Genomic DNA, 23736 nt, shown 5'->3' with positions numbered 1-23736 from the left:
TATTAACGAGATGAAATGTGCAGTTAGCAATGTCGTCAACAAGTGTCAATTGGCTCTTAATAGTTAATTTGCTGCTGACTGGCAAGAATTTCACCTTGACACCTAGTATTTGCATAAAAGATGCAGCCATCTTCAAGACAAACTTCACTGGACTTTTCGCACAATTTTGTACAAATCTTACCATTGCCCACATCATTCAGACTGTTATAATGTTCCATCCATAGAAAAGAAAAGTTCCAAAATTGCATTATAGTTGAATGTGCATAAAGACCATAGATTGATGACATCAAATATTATTTTCCATAACATTAATAAGGAGGAAAATGGCATAGAATCCATATTTTTCCTAGACTTTCATCAAATACTAGATTATTTGAGGGTGGCACGGTGGCTCAGTGGTTAGCACTACTGCCTCACAGCGCCAGAGACCCGGGTTCAATTCCTGCCTCAGGCAACTGTCTGTGTGGAGTTTGCACATTCTCCCCGTGTCTGCGTGGGTTTCCACCGGGTGCTCCGGTTTCCTCCCACAGTCCAAAGATGTGCAGGTTAGGTGAATTGGCCATGCTAAATTGCCCATAGTGTTAGGTGAAGGGGTAAATGTAGGGGAATGGGTCTGGGTGGGTTACTCTTCGGAGGGTCGGTGTGGACTTGTTAGGCCGAAGGGCCTGTTTCCACACTGTAAGTAATCTAACCTAATTATTGTTTGTTTCACACTACATTCTGGCATATACTAGTCAGACTCTGAGGAAATTCACAGTGAGTTGCGACTGATAGACCAGCATGGAACACAGTGCAAATTTTGGTTTAATTTTGGCATTAATCAAGTTCAGGAATTGTGTAAGTGTGAAATGCTAAGAATTCTGTGAATCAGGTTTGATGCCACAGTTGTAGTACTCAATCCAAATGCACTGACACAGAAAGCCATTTAAGGCTGTAAGCATGTTGAGTGAGCTCTTGCTATTGTGCCATGAGCCACAGAAAAGAATTCCCACTGAAGTTACGTCATAAAAATGCACTAATCCTCAGCATCATTGAAACTCACATTAATTATGTGCAATCTGCAAGAGACGAGAGTCAATACAAATAAGGAATAAAGTCCCAGACAAAAATGTTTAGTATAATAAATCAATATGCCGATATTGCATATATTGAATATTATTTTTGCATTCAGACTTGTCAACAGATTGTTGATAAACATAAAAGCATCTGGTACAGTGGGATTTAACCATAACAGTATCATTCTAAAACTTACTGGGTTTAATACTGAATAGAATATATAAGCCATTACATTAAATTATAATGCTATTGGTTTCACTTATTATAGCCTTGTTACGCTTCTAACATGATTATGTGAATTATGTTTTAGATGGCAGAGTGTACGCTTTGGGAGGCATGGGCTCAGATGCTGCTCCACAAGCTCTGGTACGTGTGTATGAACCAGCCAGGGATTATTGGCAACCCCTACCACCGATGCCAACACCACAGTATGCAGCCTGTTCTTTCATCAAGGGCAATAAAATCTATGTCCTAGGTAAATGACCACTTCTGGATGGCTGCATTTAATATCTTGTTGCAGTTACTTTGTTCTGTATAAACACATTAGTATTTTAGCTCTATTTTCACAATGTTATTGCTTATTTGACACAATTGCTGAAGAAGTTCTCGACACAAGCCGGAAATAATTCTCATCTTAAGGTTGAGAATGAAGAAGTAACATTAGGAGAAGACTATTCAGAGAACCTGCTCGGTCTTTGAATAAAATCATAAATCGTTTGCCATTCATTGTCCTATCCCCATATCCTTTGATTTTCTTGGTTCACGAATCCTAATCATTGCAATGTACTCTTGAATGTACTGAGAGAATGAGGAGGTCTGACCACTAGTGTCGCATACTCTTTTTATCACTCTTTCTACAAGTGGATTACTGCTACTACCTTGATTCCACTTCAGGAAGTGGAATGGGTTTCTGCTGGGTGAGCAGCTAACAACAAGCCCCAGATTTCTAAGGTTCTTCTAACTCCAGGCAGATTCTGCACAGCACATATTCAGATTAAGATATGTCCCATGGTCAGTTTGAATTCAAACACCAAAAGACGCTAAAGACAGTAATCCTTTCAAATGGCCTATTCACGAAGGAATCCAATACTAAATTTAAGGAGTCAAAATGTAGGCTACATTGAATCAAGAATGAAGAGGTATCACAGATCAATTTCCATGTTGCAGAAACACTGCGGCAAGGTGGCACAGTGGTTAGCACTGCTGCCTCACAGCGCCAGGGACCTGGGTTCAATTCCCACCTCAGGCGACTGACTGTGTGGAGTTTGCACGTTCTCCCCGTGTCTGCGTGGGTTTCCTCCGGGTGCTCCGGTTTCCTCCCATAGTCCAAAGATGTGCGGGTCAGGTGAATTGGCCATGCTAAATTGCCCATAGTGTTAGGTAAGGGGTATATGTAGGGGTATGGGTGGGTTGCGCTTCGGCAGGTCGGCGTGGACTTGTTGGGCCGAAGGGCCTGTTTCCACACTGTAAGTAATCTAACCTAAAATGTGTTGCAATATTAGGTCCTCTCACACTGCCTCCACCACAGTTCATGGTTATTCTAGCTAGGTAAGGCCCAGGAAAGCGGGAAAATTCATCTTAAGAAGGAACTGGTCTCACCTTCTACATTCGAGAGTTCTTAAAGCAGGAGACTCTGTCCTATTCAGGGACACGTTCTAGCTCCTTGAAAGTGGAGCCACAGGTAGATAGGATAGTGAAGAAGGCGTTTGGTATGCTTTCCTTTATTGGTCAGAGTATTGAGTACTGGAGTTGGTAGGTCATGTTGCGGTTGTACAGGATATTGGTTAGGCCACTGTTGGAATATTGCATGCAATTCTGGTCCACTTCCTATCGGAAAGATGTTGTGAACCTTGAAAGGGTTCAGAAAAGATTTACAAGGATGTTGAGAGGGTTGGAGAATTTGAGCTATAGGGAGAGGTTGAATAGGCTGAGGCTGTTTTTCCTGGAGCATTGAAGGCTGACAGGTGACCTTATCGAGGTTTATAAAATCATGAGAGGCATGGAAAAGATAATTAGGCAAAGCCTTTTCCCTGGGATGGGGGAGTACAGTACTAGAGGACATAGGTTTAGGGTGAGAGGGGAAAGATATAAAAGAGACCTACGGGGCAACTTTTTCACGCAGAGGGTGGTACGTGTATGAAATGAGCTGCCAGAGGAAGTTGTGGAGGCTGGTACAATTGCAGCATTTAAAAGCCATTTGGATGGGTATATGAATAGGAAGGGTTTGGAGGGATATGGGCCGGGTGCTGGCAGGTGGGACTAGATTGGGTTGGGATATTTGGTCCGCATGGACAAGTTAGACCGAAGGGTCTGTTTCCATACTGTACATCTCTATGAATCTAAGAGGAAACCAGAAGTAACTTTGGGATCTCATTTGGGACATCGTCTTTTTCTGAGCCATTCTGCTAGAGTATAAAGTTCTTCTGTTTGGATAACATATAATCCAAAAGGAAATGAAATTGATCACATTATTAAGTTTTAAAACTTCAAGTCAAAAGCTCAAAGGACAGCTGAGGGATCAAAAAGTGCAGTGCAATCTGCCATCATTCAGACTTATTAATATCTGATTTGGTCTAAAGCTGATCTTTCGTGTAGTATGCATCTTGAAAAACAATGCCATGTGTTCACTCACAACCACTGTCACAGCCAATGTATACTTACATTGGTCATCCATCCATGGGTAACAAGAACTTCAGTTTAGTAAGTCTTCTTTGTCATGTGAATCCAAATGGGAGGGAGGATGCTTCAAATTCATTTATCTAAAAGGAGGGAGCAGCATTTGATGGATATCCACACAGAAAAGTTAACTGAAGCCTGAGGTCCAGTCTCAGGCCATTTTTGCCCCACATCTGGGTGGCACGGTGGCACAGTGGTTAGCACTGCTGCTTCACAGCACCAGAGACCTGGGTTCAATTCCCGCCTCAGGCGACTGTCTGTGTGGAGTTTGCACATTCTCCCTGTGTCTGCGTGGGTTTCCTCCGGGTGCTCCGGTTTCCTCCCACAACCCAAAGATGTGCGGGTCAGGTGAATTGACCATGCTAAATTGCCCGTAGTGTTAGGTAAGGGGTAAATGTAGGGGTATGGGTGGGTTGCGCTTCGGCGGGTCGGTGTGGACTTGTTGGGCCGAAGGGCCTGTTTCCACACTGTAAGTAATCTAATCTCCATTCCACACACAAATACGTGTTGCAACCCTCGTGTCTTCAACTGGATACTAACAGACACATCTTGAAAGAACAAAAAAGGTACAGCACAGGAAGTGGACCTTTGCCCCACCAAACCCTCGCTGACACTTGACATCTTTCTAAATTAAACTTTCTAAAGACTTTGCCTCAACATGGTCTATATTCCTCTATTCTCTGCGTATTCATTTATCTGTCAAGATGTCTTTTAAATGTTGCGATTGTATTTACTTCTATCACCTCCTCTGGGAGTGCATTCCAGGTACTTATCACCCTCTGTGTAACAATACTTTTCTTTCACATTTTCTTTTAAACTTTTCCCCTTTTAACTTAATTTAGCACAATTAGTAACTAATTTTCTGCTCTGGGAAAAACACTCCGAGTATCCATTCTATCTGTGCCTCTCATAAACTTCAATTGGTCACTCCTCCACCTCTAATCCTCAAATGAAAACAAACCAATTTTGTCAAATCTCTCCTCATAGCTAATATCCTCCAAACCAGGCAATATCTTGGTAAACCTTTTCTGTACCCTGTCCAAAGTCTCCACATCCTTTTAGTAGGGTGGCGATCAGACTGTGTGTAATATTCCAAACGTGGCCTGACTGAAGTTCTGTACAGCTGCAATATAGCTTGCCAATTTGTATACACTCTACCCTATAGGTATCTTGATGAAGGGTTACTAAAATCTAAAATCCCAATATTTCCATGGAAGGCTATAGCACTCACGCTTTACATATAGTCAACAATATTTAGTCAACAGCAAAGTAAAAATGTTTCAACAAATGTTCCCTGCCAGAGTCACCTACCTATTTATAAAATGATGCATGTACTGTTGAAGTACAGTGATCCAAACCCTTTGTTTCATCTTAGGAGGAAGACAGGGCAAACTACCTGTGACCGCTTTTGAAGCCTTAGACTTGGAAACAAAGAGCTGGACCAAATATCCAAGCATTCCTACCCGCCGTGCATTTGCTAATTGTGCTATGACTGAGAAATGCTTTTACAGCCTTGGAGGTCTTCAGCAACCAGGCCCTCATAACTTCTACTCCAGGCCACATTTTGTCAATACAGTGGAAGTGTTTGACATAGAACAAGGTAAGTTAAGCACTTTCTTTTTATTTTACTTGATGGTTTTATTTCTTTTCTCACTACATTTTAGTTTTAGCCTACATGGGCTCCACTGAGCATTGCCATTGGAAGAATTTTAATTAAATGGAATGTAATCTCTTCCAAAGTTTTCTTCAACTGGGCAGCCCGACAAGCCTTGCATCATTTGTTTTTATCTTCCTGTTTCTGGTGAACCATTGACTCTTCTTCACAGCGTATCTCTATATCTCTCCATAGCGATGCAGTTGAAGTTGGTAACTTAGAGACCGTAGCTTAATGTGCTGGTGCTGCAAGCAAGGAAGTGGCAGAGGGATTAAAAAATATCCCACCTACTTCCATTGTATACAAAACAAAATTTTGAAGATGAGCAGGAACTAGTGAAACATTAAAGCAATGGCCTGAAATAACTTTCCTTATCTTTGCTGCTAAATGTGTTTTATGATGGATTATTTCGATTTTGTTGGTTAATCTATTGCTCGTGAGGGGGTGGAAATTGACATAGGTGATGTCAGTAATGAGCAACCAGAGATTTTAGCTATTCAAGGCACTTTTATTGGAACAAATCTGCATTGCTTTCTTAGATTTCAAAAATGTATTTGCCTGCTTCCCAAAATTCCTCTTTCTGAACGCTGAAATATTTATTATTGCGGCATTGATTGAAGTAAGGTCTAGCATTCTGTTATGCTGCTGGCATTTTTGCATTTATTATTTTATTAAGAATATTAGTTTCATCATTACAACCCACAGATGCCACCAACACTGAAATATTGAACATGAAGCTGATACTTAACTCATATTGACCAGTGAATTCTCTCATCTTGCTTCAGAAATGTAAATACAAAGTCAGAAGTCACATGACACCAGGTTATAGTCCAAAGGGTTTACTTGAAAACATAAGCTTTCAGAATGTAGCCCCTTCATTAGGTGATGAAGGAACTATGTTCCAAAAGTTAGTGGTTTCAAATAAACCTGTTAGACTATAAGCTGGCGTTGTGTGACTTCTGATTTTGTCCACCCCAGTCCAACACCAGCACCTCTGCATCATGAATATACTTAGTAACTGAGTGAATACACAAATCTTTTTTGTAAAAGTTAAAACAAATATAGTGAAATATATTGAAACATTGAAAATTTAGCACAACACGCATCTCAGGCTGCCTAACTTTTCATCAACCTGAAGGTTTTCATGCACATTGCTCATGCAACAGCAACTTACATTTATATAGCAACTTTAAAATAGTTAAACACCACTACAATGTGCTTCACAAGAGTTTTATGAAGCAAAATTTGTCACGGAATCACATCAGAAGTACTAGGGCAGGTCATCAAATGCTTGATCAAAGTAGTGGATATTAAGGTACATTTTAAAAGTGGAGAAAGAGGATGAAAAGTGGAGAGGTTTAGAAAGGGAATTCTAGAACTTTGGATCTTGGCAGCTAAGGATGTGATAGATGGCTTAAAACTGAAGAGACCAAATTTAGTGCAGGTATCTTAGTGAGTTGTTAGGCTGGAGGTGATAATTGAGAGAAGAATGGATGAGTGGTGGGGAGACTTGAATAAAATATGAGTACTGTATCTTAGCAGCATTTGCTTAACCAGAAGACAATGAAAGTGAGTAAGCAGGGTCAGTGGAATTTGAATTAAGTTAGAATACAGGCAATGAAGATTTGAATGTGATGCCGAGTCTAGGCTCAAACAGGTTTGGACTAATGTTGACTAGATTATCACATAAAGGTGACTGTAATAAAACTGGAAAGAAAATAAAAACAGAAGAAATAGGAGCAGAATTAGTTCATGCAACTCCTCAAGCCTGTTCCATCATTAAATAAAATCAAGATTGTGTCCCAACACAGATTCTATGGCACCCAACAGTTATAGTTTGCAAAATTAAAATTATCCATTTATCCTGATTGTTCATGCTATATTAGGGCTTGGTTAGCTCAGTTGACTGGTTTACGATGTAAAGTGGTGCCAATTCTCTATCTGTGCTAACATATCACTCCAATCCCTTATCTTCAGTTGCAGCCTTTTATATGTACCCTGTCAGATGCCTTTTGGGAATGAAAATACACTACATCTATTGGTTGTCCTTTATACACAGAGCTTATTAAGTCCTAAAAAAGCTCTAAAATTTGTAAAACAACATTACTCTTCCATGAAATCATGTTGGTTCTGCCTAAGCTTATTATGAATGTCCTGCTACTGCCACCATAATAATGAATTTTATCATTTTCCTAGTAACAGATGTTAGAATAACTGGCCTATATCTTCCTGCTTCCTGTTGTGTTCCCTTGTTCAGTAGGGTGTTACAGTTGTATTTTCCAACCTGCTGGGAAATTTTCAGAATCTAATGAACTGTGAACAATTACAACCAATCCACTATCTCTGCAGCCATTTCTTTAAGACCCAAGGATACAGGCAATCAAGTCCATAGGATTTGTCATGAATTTTCTTTGTGCTTCTCCTCGAATGATTGTGATTGTTTCAAGCTCATCCTTCCCTACTTTTTTGGCACTTGATTTTCTGACTTCAAATTTCCTTGAGAATGGCAATCATAGTGACGAATTGGACTAATAAAAATTGAAATTTAACTGGGGATATGGATATTTAGTTTACCCATTTTTGTTGTTCAAGTTTGGGAGCTGAGTGGGTTCTTCAGTCAGCACCTTGTAAACTGACATCAGGAAAAGAGATGTCATTACTGGCCACAATTTCAACTGGTCCCAGTGTTTATGGCAAGATGGAGGCACACGTTGCAATGAACAAGGCAAACATGGGGCTGCAGGATTGTATAAGACTACCTTCTTTGTGACTTACTGAATATCTTGGATCACAGAATATATCCAAGTGGTCCCTTAGAATCCCTACAGTGTGGATACATGCACTTCAGCACAACAAGTCCACACTGACCCTCCAAAGACCCATTCCCTCTACCCTATATTTTATTCCTGACTGATGAACCTAGCTTACACATCCCTAAACAGCCAAATCACCCAACCTGCACACGTTTGGACTGTGGGAGGAAATCAGAGCACTCACAGGAAACCCAAGCAGACACAGGGAGAATGTGCAAATTCCACACAGACAGTCACCCAAGGCTGGAATCAAACCAGGTCCCTGGCGCTGTGAGGCAGCAATGCTAATCTTGGGCTCACCATGTCACACTTTTCAGATTTGGTTTAATGTAGTTAAGAGAAGACTTGACAACAGCAGTTTGCTTAAATATGAACATATATTGAGTAATAATAAAAGCTGGAAAAAGGAAGGAAAAATAAAAGACTGAACTATGGTCATCTATTTAGTAATTTAAAAAAAAATGAAAAAGGGAAGAAAAGAAAGCAATGAGTATCATGCCCTCGAGCACATCAGGGACCCTTCAATCAGTAGCTGGCCTGAAGGCGTAGGTTTATTTCTGGCACTGTTCATGGTCCCATTATTGGAAAGGAAGCTTGGAATGAAACTGTCTCCTTTATACATGTAACAAAGAGTCAGCACAGAAAAACAGATACAAAAAACAAGCTGCTTGCATGTACAGAAAACAAGTTTTGATTGTGTTGTCTGCAGCATGTACAAGGAATGTTCACAGGATTCATTCAAAGTTTGCACCTATTGAATATCATCAACAATTTTAGCTCTTCACCCATTCTATGCACTGAGGTAAGGAAGAGAACCGGTTCAGACAAAGGACTATTTTCTTCTTCACTTGAACATTCTTTCAGATTCTCTACTTGTGGTGTTGCGCTTTGTTGCTTCTCCACCTCTTTAGGGGGTACCGCTATACTGCTGAGCGGTTGGCGAATGTTTGCCACTTGGGAATTCCAAAAGAATCAAGCTTGTAAGGCACTGGTTGATTCTGAAGTCTTTGTTGTGCTTCATGGTTTTCTTGGAAAAGTGGATACTCTGATAAGCAAAGTGCATTTTCACAAATTTCCCTTATAAAATTAATCCTTGTAGTGAGGGATTTGAACTGTCCTGACATTTTATCATTGCAGGAAAAAATTGTAACCCCATCCCCCCCACCATCTCCCTCTCATTCTATCTCTTGCCTTGTATAAAAAGTACAGAAAACAGCATCTGTTCACATTACTACAAAACAGATATGACACCAGAGCCCAGAAACATTTCTTGTTTTGTCAGTAATGCACTTCACCATTCCTGTTACTAAGAATAATCAGGGTTAGAGGCTGTTTTATCCACTCTACTCAAGAGGAGGAAGGAGATTACATAGATCAACTCAAATGTCGTATCTAATAACATTTCCTCCATTCTCTAGCAGCCTCCCATCTAATTAAAATTGCATTGACCAAATTGCAGAGCACGAAAGGTTATTCAATCATTCAAACAAAAATAAAGAGCTCATATTATCAATTTATAAAGCCTTTTCTAATCCCTTTCCATTTTCTCTTTCACAAAAAGCTTTCAGCTTATTCATTATCTTTGGATAATTGCACTGTAGTTCTGTGACCTCTGAGGATGTCAATCAATTTTATTGAAGAAAACTATAAAAGGAAAATAATGAAACAAAACTTCAACTGACTACTTTTTTTCTGAAATGTAGTAAATGCTGTAATGCTTTTACCCCTCTGAGTATATAGCACTTTTTTGAATACATCCTTCTCATTAGTCTATTCTTCAAACATTCTGCTCTGACTACCATGAGTAAACTCATCAGATGTATAGTGCAGCAGCCACTGGAAAATGTATTTGGACACAGCCCTTCTAGCTATCATGTATGGAAGCACTTATATTTGCAAATAATTCTAAGAAGAAACAAACTACAGACTCACATAACAGCAAAGTATTTGAAAACACATACACAACACATTAAAGAACGTTAGAAAAGAAAGTGGGAGAGAAAATAACAGATTGAATAAATACTTGCGAATATAACAATGGAAGAATAATGCTAAATTGTTTTTATCTTTTACTAATTACTTCATCCAGATACATTGTTCTGCCTTAGGAGATCATTAAGAAACCTTTTGTAATGATGTGGTTTAGCTTAGTGTTAGCAGGCACCACTTTTATCAGGTATACCCTGGAAATAACACTCATTATGTGCTCAACTGCCCAATGTCTTTATTATACTGTTGATGAGGAGTTAAAGAGACATATTCACTAAAGCCAGGGGATGCAATGGATGTAAGGAAAATAAAAAGAAACAGTAAAGAAATATTGCATTTATACTGCAAGTTAGTTCTGATAGTTCTATTTTAACTGATTTCATCAACCTGTCTCATACAGGCCTCCGTGCTATTGGATCCCTGAAGGTAGTAAAGACTATAATCCTTTCAGTTAAATTAAATTGTTTTGAACATTTTCTCAACTTTTTGCGAACATAAACCCTCACTGTTGCATCCAATTTTTGTTGTGCTGGGATATTTTTCATCTTCTACACAAATAAGGCAAGAAATAAAATACTTTTTCACAGACGTTGATAACAAGACTGTTAACTTGAAAGGCTCACAAATTATTTCAGCAAAACCAGAAAAAATTCCATTGTAAGGATTATAAACTCTTCTGCAGCAATGAATAGCACAGTTGTGTGATTAAAGGGATTATAGAGTTTGCCACAGTGCACAGTATTATAGAGTTCATATTGCTGTGACATCTCTCCATAGTAACAAGTTTTTTTTTAATGTCTGGTGCTAGTTAATTAGCTAACGGGGGTTGCCTAAGAATGACGGGATGCTTTTCCAATTGCAAAGCATTTCATGATGTGGAGATAAGCTGAATTAAACTCAATCCTTGCTTTCTTTACTGAGTAGACATTTCATATAAATTATTTGAAACTGCAGTTCTATGGCTTTGCTCTAATTAGTAAGCAGGAAGCAATTTCAGGAATGTATTTTCAGCGCAAGGTAAAACAGAAATTCTAGAATCTATTTTCTTATATTCATCATGTAGAGATCAGCCACTATCTATTTCAGTTGTTCTCAATCTGAGGTGTGTGGAGATGTGAGTCAATAGGAGCTTTTTTAGGTGTCCAAAAACGTAGGGTCACCCATTGGTGGGCAATGAGATGAATACCAAGGGCTGGTGGTTTGTTCTACAGCCACAATGCTTCTTCACTTCCCTGCTCTTCTCCTTCTCTGTGTTCCTGTCCCTTTCACACCTCAACCCCCAGCCACCATGTTTCTGCTTCCATCTATTTTCTGTTATTTCTGTTCTCCTGCTCACTCAATGCTCCTGTTCTATCTGGGCTCATTTTCTCTATGCTCTGTTTTCCCTGTACTTCTGCTAACTCTGTGTTGTGCTTCCCCAGTGCTCTTGTTCCCTACCCACACTGCCATCCTCATCCTCTCCTTAGTGGGCACCTTCTAAAAATCCTGAGATTCTGCAGGAAGAAGCAGCACTGCCATCTGCTATCTGTAATGAGATATCTGCTTTCTTAGATGCAACTCTGTACTATACAAGTGTTATATAATAGTCAATTAAAGTACATAGCTTGGGAATTGCTAAAAACATCTTGAAGTTTTTCATCTTGCACTCAATGGGTCATTTGCATAACTAGCATTTCAAATGGGAACATCATTTTGACTGTATGTGAAGAGAGTGCTGAATGGATTATAGGAGGCCTCTGATTGGTAACGGCATTGCCAAGGAGAATGTAACAGTTAGATATAGCTGACAATTAAATTTCAAGGTTTTTTTTAAAAGAAGTTCAACTAAGTAGGTTGACTGTTAGTGATCAAGGCATTGATCTGAAGAATGAAGCATGGAATCACCATCACCTATTTTGCAATGTTAGAACAAGCACTATGTGTGTACATGTTCTGTTTGTTTGCAAGGAACAGAGCACTGTGTATTAGTATATATCACTTCTAATACATACAAGTACACCACACGTGAGCCCAACTAACAATGTTAAATTGGCTGTCAAATTTGAAATAACTCCACAGAGGTCGTTGTCCCATCACCAAGTCATCCTTTATTTCCATGTGCATAGTACTTGACACTGATCCAATTCTCTCAGAGCTGGCTGTCAGAGTAAGCAGAATTTCTGACGCTCCTGTTTATATCTGTCAGACAGAGCTCTCTCATTGAACCAGGTTAACAGTCCCAATCAGGAAACTCATATTCTATGAGGTCCACCTGGCTGACCTTGTTACAATCGCAAAAAGTATAATTCTCAGTGTGCTCAGGATTATTTGATAAATTACACTCAAACACATATCACGTCTAATATTGAACACTCTGCTTTGATTCTTAAAAAGTATGGGCTAATTGGATATGGCCAGTTGCAAACATGCTGTTTGATATGATCCACCAGTCTTTGGGACAAAAAAGGGGTTCTTATGATTTGAGAACTTTTGCTTTAATTGGTGAAACAAGCTCAAATATATGAATAGCAATCTCCTGTTCCTAAGTGCTTGTCAGATATTCATGTATCTTTCAATTTCAACTTATTTTAATTGTTATTTGATGGGATAGAGTCATAGAAATGTACAGCATGGAAACAGACCCTTCAATCCAACCTGTCCATGCCAACCAGATATCCCAACCCAATCTAGTCTTACCTGCCAGCACCCGGCCCATATCCCTCCAAACCCTTCCTATTCATATACCAATCCAAATGCCTCTTAAATGTTGCAATTGTACCAGCCTCCACCACATCCTCTGGCAGCTCATTCCATACACGTACCACCCTCTGCATGAAAAAGTTGCCCCTTAGGTCTCGTTTATATCTTTCCCCTCTCACCCTAAAACTATGCCCTTTAGATTAGATTACTTACAGTGTGGAAACAGGCCCTTCAGCCCAACAAGTCCACACCGACCTGCCGAAGCGCAACCCACCCATTCCCCTACATTTACCCCCTACCTAACACTACGGGCAATTTAGCATGGCCAATTTACCTGACCCGCACATCTTTGGACTGTGGGAGGAAACCGGAGCACCCGGAGGAAACCCACGCAGACATGGGGAAAACGTGCAAACTCCACACAGTCAGTCGCCTGAGTCAAGAATTGAACCCCGGTCTCAGGCGCTGTGAGACAGCAGTGCTAACCACTGTGCCACCGTGCCGCCCACACGGGCTCTGGACTCCTCCACCCCAGGGAAAAGACTTTGTCTATTTATCTTATTCATGCCCCTCATAATTTTGTAAACCTCTATAAGGTCACCCCTCAAGCTCCGATGCACCAGGGAAAACAGCCCCAGCCTGTTCAGCCTCTCCCTATAGCTCAAGTCCTCCAACCCTGGCAACATCCTTGTAAATCTTTTCTGAACCCTTTCAAGTTTCACAACATCTTTCCGATAGAAAGGAGACCAGAAATGCACGCAATATTCCAACAGTGGCCTAACCAATGTCCTGTACAGCTGCAACATGACCTCCCAACCCCTGTACTCAATACTCTGACCAATAAACGAAAGCATAACAAACACCTTCTTCACTCTCCTATCTACCTGCGACTCCATTTTCAAGGAGCAATGAACTTGCACTCCAAGGTCTCTTTGTTCAGCAACACTCCCTAGGACTTTACCATTAAGTGTATAAGCTCTGCTAAGATTTGCTTTCCCAAAATGCAGCACCTCGCATTTATCTGAATTAAACTCCATCTGTCACTTCTCAGCCCGTTGGCCCATCTGGTCCAGATCCTGTTGTAATCTGAGGTAATCCTCTTCGCTATCCACTACACCTCCAATTTTGGTGTCATCTGCAAACTTACTACCTGTACCTGTTATGTTCGTATCCAAATCATTTATGTAAAAGACAAAAAGTAGAGGACCCAGCACCGATCCTTGTGGTCATTTCTCAACGCCAGCATTTGTTGTCCAGCTCTAATTGTCCTAGGAATGAGTGACTTGCTGAATCACTTGAGAAAGCAGTCATTGCTGTGAGTCTAGGGTGAGATGTAGGGCAGGCTAAGTAAGAATGACAGATTTCTTTCCTCCAAGGACATTAGTAAACAAGTTGGGTTTTAGAACAAATGACAATGATATCGTAGACATCATTGGACTGTTTTTTGTTTCACATGTACTGGTTTATTTTAAATTCCTCCAGCTGATGAACCCATATTCAAATTGCCTTGAACTGTTGGGCATTAGACCTGGCCACTAGATTACTAGTCCAGGGATATTCTCTCCCGATAGATTCTGCCAGACCTGCTGAGTATTCCCAATGTTTTCCGTTTTTATGTGCAATAAATTCCAGGGTCATTATCAAGTTTCTTCTGCTTTATGAAGAGAAGCGTTTTCTGGGTTCCAGTCACAGAAATGTCAACCTGATAGTCTTTCACAAAATCCCTAATTTAACTCTAACCTGATGCATACATCAACATGCACTTTTTATGTTGAAATTTTCTGAAGTATCTATTGATATTTATAGAATTGAGAATAAACTCCAGGAAATAAGGTGTCAACATTCTAATAGAGCTAAAAGTAAGAGAGTGTCATCAGCAATTATTCCCAAATAAGTATAATTGTCCACCTGGAAAATTCCAGGTGATTTGGTGTCACAGGTTCTGCAGGACCTTGCATGGCTGCTGCGCCAGTCCTCAAGCCTCGTCTCTGACCACACATTTGGCAAGTGTCTCTCGGATCAGTCTTGGCCTTGCAATCACTTACATTCCTTTCTCTAGTTCCTTTTCTGCCAACGGGTGTTCTCAAAGAATTGAGTCCCATCATACAGGAGCTTCCTCTAAGTCTGAATGAGAAGTCTTCGACATTTATGTTGCATTTCTTGAGGAAGTCTTATGGAATTTTTGAAATCTTTGTTCACCTCACATTTGAGTGCCTTCCTTGAGCTGGTGTCTTGCTGACACTATGTTGTTAGTAGAATAAAGCATAAATAACTTGTTGATGCCAAAGTGTGGGAATAGGAAGTTTTATGGATGCACAAACATCTAACTGACAGCTTTGTTTATGAACTACAATAGAGAATTATCTCCTATTGTACCTCATTGATTTATTTCTTCTTTTGTCCTTAGCTCCTTTATTGTGTGTCAGGTTTGTTCGATCAATTCCTCATTCTGGACTGGTTGATTGAGTTTAATTCTATCCTATCCAGCTAGAATAATTGAAATATTTCCAAACTCTATAGAATAGTGCCTCGTACAGTCTCTAACCTGGGTTTAATGTAATACTGCAGTCAGTTAGGTCTGTTTTTCGTTAACCCAGAAGTGGTTGTTAAGCCAAATGCACTATCATGAATTCATTACCTGAGAACCAGCAATCAAATATTACATAGGGAGAGCACAACTCAATGCTATGGATCAATAGAACGGTGTGGTGGATAACACGAGTCATTGTATATTAGTGTTACCTACCTTCCACTTATGGTTTTAATCTATTTAAAATGGTTCTGACAAATTGAGTTGACATTTTGTAAACTTTGCTAAATTTTCGAATTAAGCCCCAGGAACAAAAGTGGAGTAATATTTCCTTTTTCCAAAATTCTATCTATTTTCATATCAGTTCCATCTTTTGTAGTAAATTTCAATGGGTGCAAACCTTATTTGAACATTAGCAGGAAATTTAATCAGTCTAAAATTTCCACCTAATCATTTGAGTATAAACAGCGCCAACATTAGAAAATCAAAGCTCTCTTTTAAGCATTGTGTGTTATGTTCTTTTTGTTCTATAAAGAGCTATCTTTACTGCTACAAACATTAAAAAATGGATTTAAAGATTCATTTCATTCATTTTAACTAGGCTATGCAAAATAGTTCAATTTGATGTTGAAAAGTATGATAGGCCCAAATTTATACATTGCAATGTGTATGTACTGTCTAATGAGGAAAATACCAAACAAATAGTCTCCTCATTCATTTGTCTCTGTGACAAACCATTATTTGAGTTATTGAAATGCATAAATTGAGAGCAATTAAGGGAAAATATAATAAACAGTTGGAAAACTAATTATTTTAACAAGCCAATCTGTTGATTACTCAGAAATCATTCTGGACTGAGATTACAAATACAATATTGCTTCAACACAGAAGAAAACTCATTGATATCATCCTGTACATGCATGATCCTTTTCAAGGATCGTGCCAAGATTGGAAGGTTTGAGCAGGTGCCAGTGTTGGAGGCTTTGAGCTATAGGGAGAGGCTGAATAGACTGGGGCTATTTTCCCTGGAGCATCAGAGGCTGAGGGATGACCTTATAAATGTTTATAAAATTGTGAGATGCATGGATAAGGTGAATAGCCAAGGCCTTTTCCCCTTGGTGGTCGTGGTGGGGGGTGGGATCCAAAACTAGAGGGGATAGGTTTAAGGTGATAGGGGAAAGAATTAAAAGGGACCGAAGAGATAACTTTTTCACAGAGATGGTGATGGAGTATGGAATGAGCTGCCAGAGAAGATGATGGATGCTGACACAATTGCACATTAAAAGACACCTGGATGGATATATGAATGGGAAAGGTTTAGAGGGATATGGGTGAAAATTCTGCCAAATGGGGCTCGATTAATTTAGGATATCTGGTCGGCATGGATGAGTTGAACTGAAAGTCTGTTTCTGTGCTGTACGTCTCCAGACTCTATCCATCTAACATTGAGTTCAAACCAAGATTAAAAATGCCATTATTTCACAGACATATAACATAAAAGGTGATGGATAAAAATCTTAATAGATTTATCATACTTCATTACCCTTGCTTTGGTTTGCACCATTTTCTGAACTGACACCTTGGGTTTCAGGCAATGTTTAGTTCAGAGTCAGTTTACCTTTTACAGTATTACCAAACTGTGCACTTTTTAAAATTGGATTTTCTATGATCTTCATTGACCATCCCAATGTATTGTACAAATAGAGAGAAATGGAGGTAAAACCCTGTCCATTGGTTCACTGGATACCTTCTGTCACTGCAGCAACTTCATTGGACTATTCTTTTAATTACTTTAAAAAAGTCATGATTATGGATCATAATCCAGGTGACCTTGGAAATGTATCACCATTCTTTCACTGCTGCTAAGTCAAAATCCTGGAATTCCCTCCTGAAGGGAATTGTGTGTCAACCTACAGCACATGGTCAGTAGAAGGCAGCTCATCAGCATTTTCTCAAGGACAACTAGAGATGAGCAATAAATCTTGGTCAGCCCATGTCCCCCAAGTGAATAAAAAAGTTTTAAGAACCTTTCCAGTTGACAGTGAATATATCCTGAGCTTCTTGCTCAGAATTCTGTGATTCACGATATTGAAATAATTGATCGCCATTTCCGAATAGTTTATTAAAAGACATTGAAATAAATTGTAAATGGGCAATAATGCTGCATTTACATAGCATCTCATCACATTAAAATATCAAGCAACTTCGCGTTTGTTAATTCTTAAGTGTTTTGTATAAACATTCCATTGTTTAAATATGTACCTTGAGTTTTTTATAACTCAAATAGGGACTATGTTTGAAATCTCATGGGAAATTAAATTCAAATAGAATAATCACACTTAAAATTTGTTTTGAGAAATGATTGAAAGTGTTCATATGACAATCTGGATGCAAAGTTGTCTTACATGATTGGACTTTTTCACCACATTTTGCAATTACATTTTATCACTCTTCTTTGTTCTCACCATGGATACACATAAGGATCTGAGTCTAAACCATTTGGACATTAATTGCTATTTCACTGAATATTTTCCTAGCACATACCAGAGAATCCAAGTACTTGCTTTACACACATGGAAAAAACAATACAAAACCCTGATAAGCAGGACTTTCTAACTTTTAACCCATACTCAAGTTCAGAACTCATTTCTTCTACAATGAAAAATTCTTCTACAATGAAACTGCAATACAAAAAAAATTGTACACGCGTCCAGATGAATTAGTGATGCTATCTTCAGAGGTGATTGGTAATAAATTGTCAAAAATCATAGCAACGATTAGCATTTCTGAAACTACTGTTAACTCAGTACATTACACCCCAAATAGGTGAAAAATGCTTATCATTCGCTCTTTCTTCATATGAAAGTAAGAAATTGCTCGACAAAAAAAGACCAAAGTCCTCCACTTTCCTGATAGTGACCGAGTGCTTTCTGGGTATGGAGCACCTACACTGTGATCTGGAAAGCATTAAATTACATGGCTCAGGCTGGAGAGATCGCTTGACATTTACTTCACTATCACATTCATGGGTTCATATGATATATTGCATCAGTTGAATATTTAATATCTTCTGCATAGCTAAATACCTTAATTGCTTACTTGGTAAGTTTCCCCACTCGTTTCTTTGGCATATTTTCATAGGAGGTACACAATAAGTGTGATCAAAGTTTATTTTCAGTAAATGAGTGGACCTGGAGATTAAGGTTTGTGGAAGATTGTTCCACTGTTTAACTATTCATGTGAGGAAAAAGAAGTTAATGAAGGAAGCATGTTGGGATGTATACAATTGGAGCTGTTGGTTATGAGCTTTTCAAGCTATACCACCTTTAGGATTGATGCACTGCTTAGAAATTAAATATCCAAAAGATAGCAAAAAAAAACAAGACTAGCAAAGAATGTGTGAACTTAAAAGTAAACTGACTGAAGGAGTTATTACCTTTTTAGTAAGGACGTGAATTCCAAATATTCACAACCCACTGAATAAAAAGATGTTTCTTATGTCCCCTCTAATCCTTCCGGGAGAAAGTGAGGACTGCAGATGCTCTAATCCCTCTAATCCTTCCACCAGTCATCTTAAATCTATGCCCCCTGGTATTCGACCTCTCTATTATGGAAAACAGGACTTTGCTGTCTGTTTTATCTTCACCACTTATAATTTTGTATATCTCAATTAAATGGCACCCACAGTCTCCTCTGTTCTAAGGGAATTAGCCCTCGTCTGCCCAATTTTTCTTTTTACAGGTTGTTCTGCTATCACATGACAGTTGTGTTCCTCTGCAACCTTGCACATAGAAAATCGCACCATGCAAGATAAGTAATAGAAAATCACTATATATGTTCAGTAGAAAGTTTTCATTATCCAAACAACATCCACAATTTGTCAAACGCATTGTAGCCAATTCACGCTGACGAAACACATGTTATAGCAGAATGATCTTTAGTTGCAGTTTTCAAAAACTAGCAATATTCTTGCCAACCTCTCTGTATTCCGTCTAGAACAATTAGGTCCTTCCTGTAATACAATGGCCAGAGCAATACACAAAATTCCAGATGAAGCTTAACCAGAGTTATATAGTTCCAGCATTACATCTTGTTTTTGTATACTATTCCTCCTTCAATAAAAGCATTCCATATTCTTTGTTCATCATTTGTGTACCTGAGCTGCCAACTTCAAGAATTCTTGAACATTCACTTCAGGGTATCGCACTTCTTCAATCCCTCTCAACATCTTTCTACTTATTGTGTATTTCATATTTTTCTCACCCTTCTCAGATGCATTATCTGTAACTTCTCTGCCCCCTCAACCAAACCATGGATATCAATCTGGAGATGACAGTTATCCTAGTCACTATCAACTGCACAGCCAATTTTTGTATCATCTACAAATTTCCCAAATGAACCCCCTACGTTATGTCCAAATCATTAATATATAAAACAAAGCAAAAGACCTAACACTGAGCCCTATGGAACATCACTAGGAGCTGCATTCCATTTCCAAAAAGATTCATTGGGCATGCCCTTTCTTTCTGTTACTGTGCCAATTTTGGATCCAACTCATTACATTCTCCTGTATCTGATGGACTTTTACTTTTCTGACCAAATGTGGGACTTTGTCAAATGCCCTACTAAAATCCATATAGACAACATCCATGCCACTACTCTCATCAATCCTCCTTGTCAGTTCCTCAAAAAAAGTTCAATTAAGTTAGTAAGACACAGCTTTTCCTTAACAAAACCATACTGACTATCCCTATTAATCATGCATTTCCAAGTGACAGCTCATTATGTCTCAGAATTGATTCTAACGATTTTTTGTACCACCAAAATTGGATTAAGCAGCCTATAATTATGTAGTCTATTCCTCTCAGCCATTTTTATAAAATGGTACAATGTTCACAAACACTGATACCTTGACTGTTTTTTCTTAGTGAGGATTAAAAAATAATCCTCAGAACATCTGTTCTTTCATCCCTGGTTTCCTTCAATGACTTGAGATATAACCTGTCTGGACCTGGCTACTTATCCACATTCAAGTATGTGAGTCCCTCTAGTCCTTCCTCTCATATTGTGCTTTTAGTAGATAATATTTCACACCCCTTCTCTTTAACTAAAGGTCTGCATCAACCTGTTCTGTTGTTGCGACAAAGATGAAGTACTTATTAAAAACTCTGCCCACATCTTTAACATCTGCATATGAATTATCTTGTAATCTCCTACAGGCCCTCCTTTTTTGCTTTGAATGTACTGAAAAGTGTCTTTGGGCTTTTCTTGATTTTACCAGCCAATATTGTCTTTATAGCTTCTCTTTGTCAAACTTAATTTTCTTTTTTACTTCTGTTTTTTCTATAATGCATCGCACATCTTTCACTCTTAAGATTGATTGCGACTGTCATATGCTTTCTTTCTTTCTTTGCTTTATCTTACGTTATATGCGTAAGATGAGAGGGTTCCAGATTTGCTAGCTTTTTTTCTTTGTGAGGACATGTCTAGAATGTGCCTGGAGAATTTTGTTTTTGAATGCATTCCACTGTTCAGTCTTGTTTTTTTTTACAAATAGCTGAACCAGTCTACCTTTACCAGATCACCTCTTAGCTCTATCAATTTAGAATTTTACTCTTGTTCTGTCTTTGTCCTCTTTCACAATATATATTATGGTCACTGTCTCCAAAACGGTTACCCACCACATGCTCCCTCCACTTGCCCAGCTCCATTCCCTGACAATCTAGAATTGTACCCCTCTCATTGGGCTTATTACATCATAGCTAAAAAAATGTTCTCTTGAAAGCTGTTCAAGAGTCTCGTGCCCTCCGTGCCTTTCACACTGATCATATGCCTGCTGTTAATAGAGCAGGTCTATTACTGCACTATTGTATTTACAATCAGAAATTTGTTTATGCATTCACTCTTCCATCTTCCTCCCACTATTTGAGGTCTGTCTATACACCTAGTAACATGTCTGCCCCTACGTTGCTTCTGAGCTCAACCCATGTCTTTATTTGATGATTTATTAGTGTGTCATTCCTTCTGTCAGCTGTAATTGCCCATACCCATCCTTCCTTATTCCTTCTCTATCCTGCATGAGAACCAGGGTTGTTGAGTTGCCATTCTTGCCTTTCCTTAAGCAAGTTTCCATTTTAGCAATGACATAATGCTGCCATGTGCCTATCTGTGCCCGCAGCTCATCAGTTTAATTGCTATACACCTTGTATTTATAGATGTATCTTTTTGCTGTGCCAAATTCTAGTGCGACACACATTTTTACTTGTCTTTCTCCTGACTTTCAGAATCATTCATTAACTTTTTGTCTCTTATTCTGTGCTCTGAATTGGTCCTTTCTGAATCTGTTCTTGGGTTCCCATCCCTTGTCAATCTAGTTTAAATTCGTCACAAGTGCAAATATCCCTGCAAGGATATTCATCCTGGTTTTGTTCAGGTGTCATCCACTCAGCTTGTACATTTTAATTCCACATCATAGTCTCATTTTGAGTATAAATTAATTTCTACCAAACATTTACCGTGTGCTGAGAGGCAATCCTTCATCGAAGATATGCTCCCAGCTAAAACATGTGGGAACAGTCCAGTTGTGACCATTAATAACAGCACTTTGAAGTATTAAACATTTTAAACACGTAAATAGCATTACAATTTATAACTTGTACATATCCATGTTTTCCTAATTGCTGTGGCAAACTTGTCAGGGCTAATTTTCTGAATTAGTGTTGCTGATAGGAAATACCAGCCTTGCATATTTGAAAATAATGGGCACTAGACCCACAATTATTCAAACACATAATGTCCCCAGCATGAAAATAATCTCTACATTGTCTTTTCTCAGGCTAGTGTTTAACGAACAGCCTGGGCTGCTATTTTTGAATGAACTTGCTTTGTAAACACAGTGGCAAAAAGCAATAATGACCCAATAAGATAATATATCACCCACAAAAATTGCTTGTTCTTAGTTGCAATAAGTCCTTTGTGAAAATGTTTAGTGAAGAAGGAAATATGTAGTGTTCCTGACTCAATGAAGAACTTCTGGTGACAAATAAAAGTTGTTTTCTTTTAACCCCAGCTAACTTGCATGTTGAACTGAGGTAGAGAAGAGTGAAATGTAATAAACCCAGAAACCAAGTATCCAGAGCAACTGGCTGGGTTTGTAATACAGAGTCCAATACCTACATAACCTGGACATCTTCCTACATGTAGTCATAGATTTTTGACATGGACATTATATAATCTCTAAGATTACTGGCACCTCCCTTGATATGGTTAAAACCAGACTTGGCGCTACTGGGGTGTAGTCCTATTTCTAAACCATCTTCAACCTACTGAGCGAAAGTGAGGACTGCAGATACAGGAGATTAGAGTTAAGACTGTGGTGCTGGAAAAGCACAGCAGGTCAGGCAGCATCCGAGGAGCAGGATAATCAACGTTTCGGGCAAAAAGCCTTTCATCAGGAATGTGCCCTTCATTCCTGATGAAGGGCTTTTGCCCAAAGTGTTGATTCTCCTGCTCCTCGGATTCAACCTACTGAGCCTACTGGCAGTGCTGGGTCAGTGAAATTATACCAATTTTTGAACTTTGCGACCTTTTCTTATCCCTTAGTTCTCTGACTCACTGTGCTTGAGCAAATCTAATTCATTCATTTTACTTCATCTCCCCTTATTTATTTCTGTTCCTTTAAGAGCTCTATGCTCCAACAAATAAGAACTGCACTGTGAGAATGTTTCAAGCTATCAAACGTTCAGGAAAATATCTCACCTTCAATCAGCATAACTTCCAATAGCCATTAAGGCAGGGAACAGAGACTAATGGAACTGGTATCTTAAATATGCATCTTTTCTTTGGACAAGGCTGCGTCAGTTGCTGTGCGATTGATTTTATTCTGAAAAGCTGCTGATAGAAGCAGGTTAATGTGTTGCTGCATGGATTCCTGTTGTGGGAAATGCTGTCAATCTTTTAGGCTCTTAAGAAACTTCATGATTCAATTTCCATGGCAACTTTGACAAATGAATGATGGACACAATTAGCAAAACCTGTTGGAGTAAAAAGGCAACCTCATCTGCCTTCCTTCGAGTGTTAACTTTTCAAGATCTGAAGAGATTAGAATATCCTACTCACTGATATTCCTGTAGTGTTCATACCATCAATAAATTAAATGGAAAGTTCAAAACTTACTGCAGTGTGTATGATAGTAGGACTCCAGATTTGCTGCAGTGCAGGTTTTAGTGCCAGTATTAATGAGATGAAGGTTCCATTTGAATTGAAATTTGCAGTCTTCTTGTTGTGTAGTGCCTCCTGCTGAGTAATACAGAAATATAATTATTTATTTAATATGTGGA

General features: G+C 38.9%; 1 protein-coding gene across 2 annotated transcripts in view; it reads left to right on the top strand.

The window, feature by feature from the left end:
* The window catches only part of LOC132822094 (kelch domain-containing protein 8B-like), a 110795-nt gene that overhangs the window by 65048 nt on the left and 22011 nt on the right, over positions 1-23736 (top strand). For both annotated transcript variants that reach the window (XM_060835120.1, XM_060835121.1), the window contains exons 3-4: positions 1367-1531; positions 5108-5332. In XM_060835120.1, the coding sequence (XP_060691103.1) occupies positions 1367-1531; positions 5108-5332 (390 nt within the window). The remainder of the gene's footprint in view (positions 1-1366; positions 1532-5107; positions 5333-23736) is intronic.

This window comes from Hemiscyllium ocellatum, chromosome 14 (assembly GCF_020745735.1).
Source record: "Hemiscyllium ocellatum isolate sHemOce1 chromosome 14, sHemOce1.pat.X.cur, whole genome shotgun sequence".
NCBI classification, from domain to species: domain Eukaryota; kingdom Metazoa; phylum Chordata; class Chondrichthyes; order Orectolobiformes; family Hemiscylliidae; genus Hemiscyllium; species Hemiscyllium ocellatum.
Note: the sequence above shows the minus strand (reverse complement) of the source record. Positions and strands in the feature narration are given on the sequence as shown.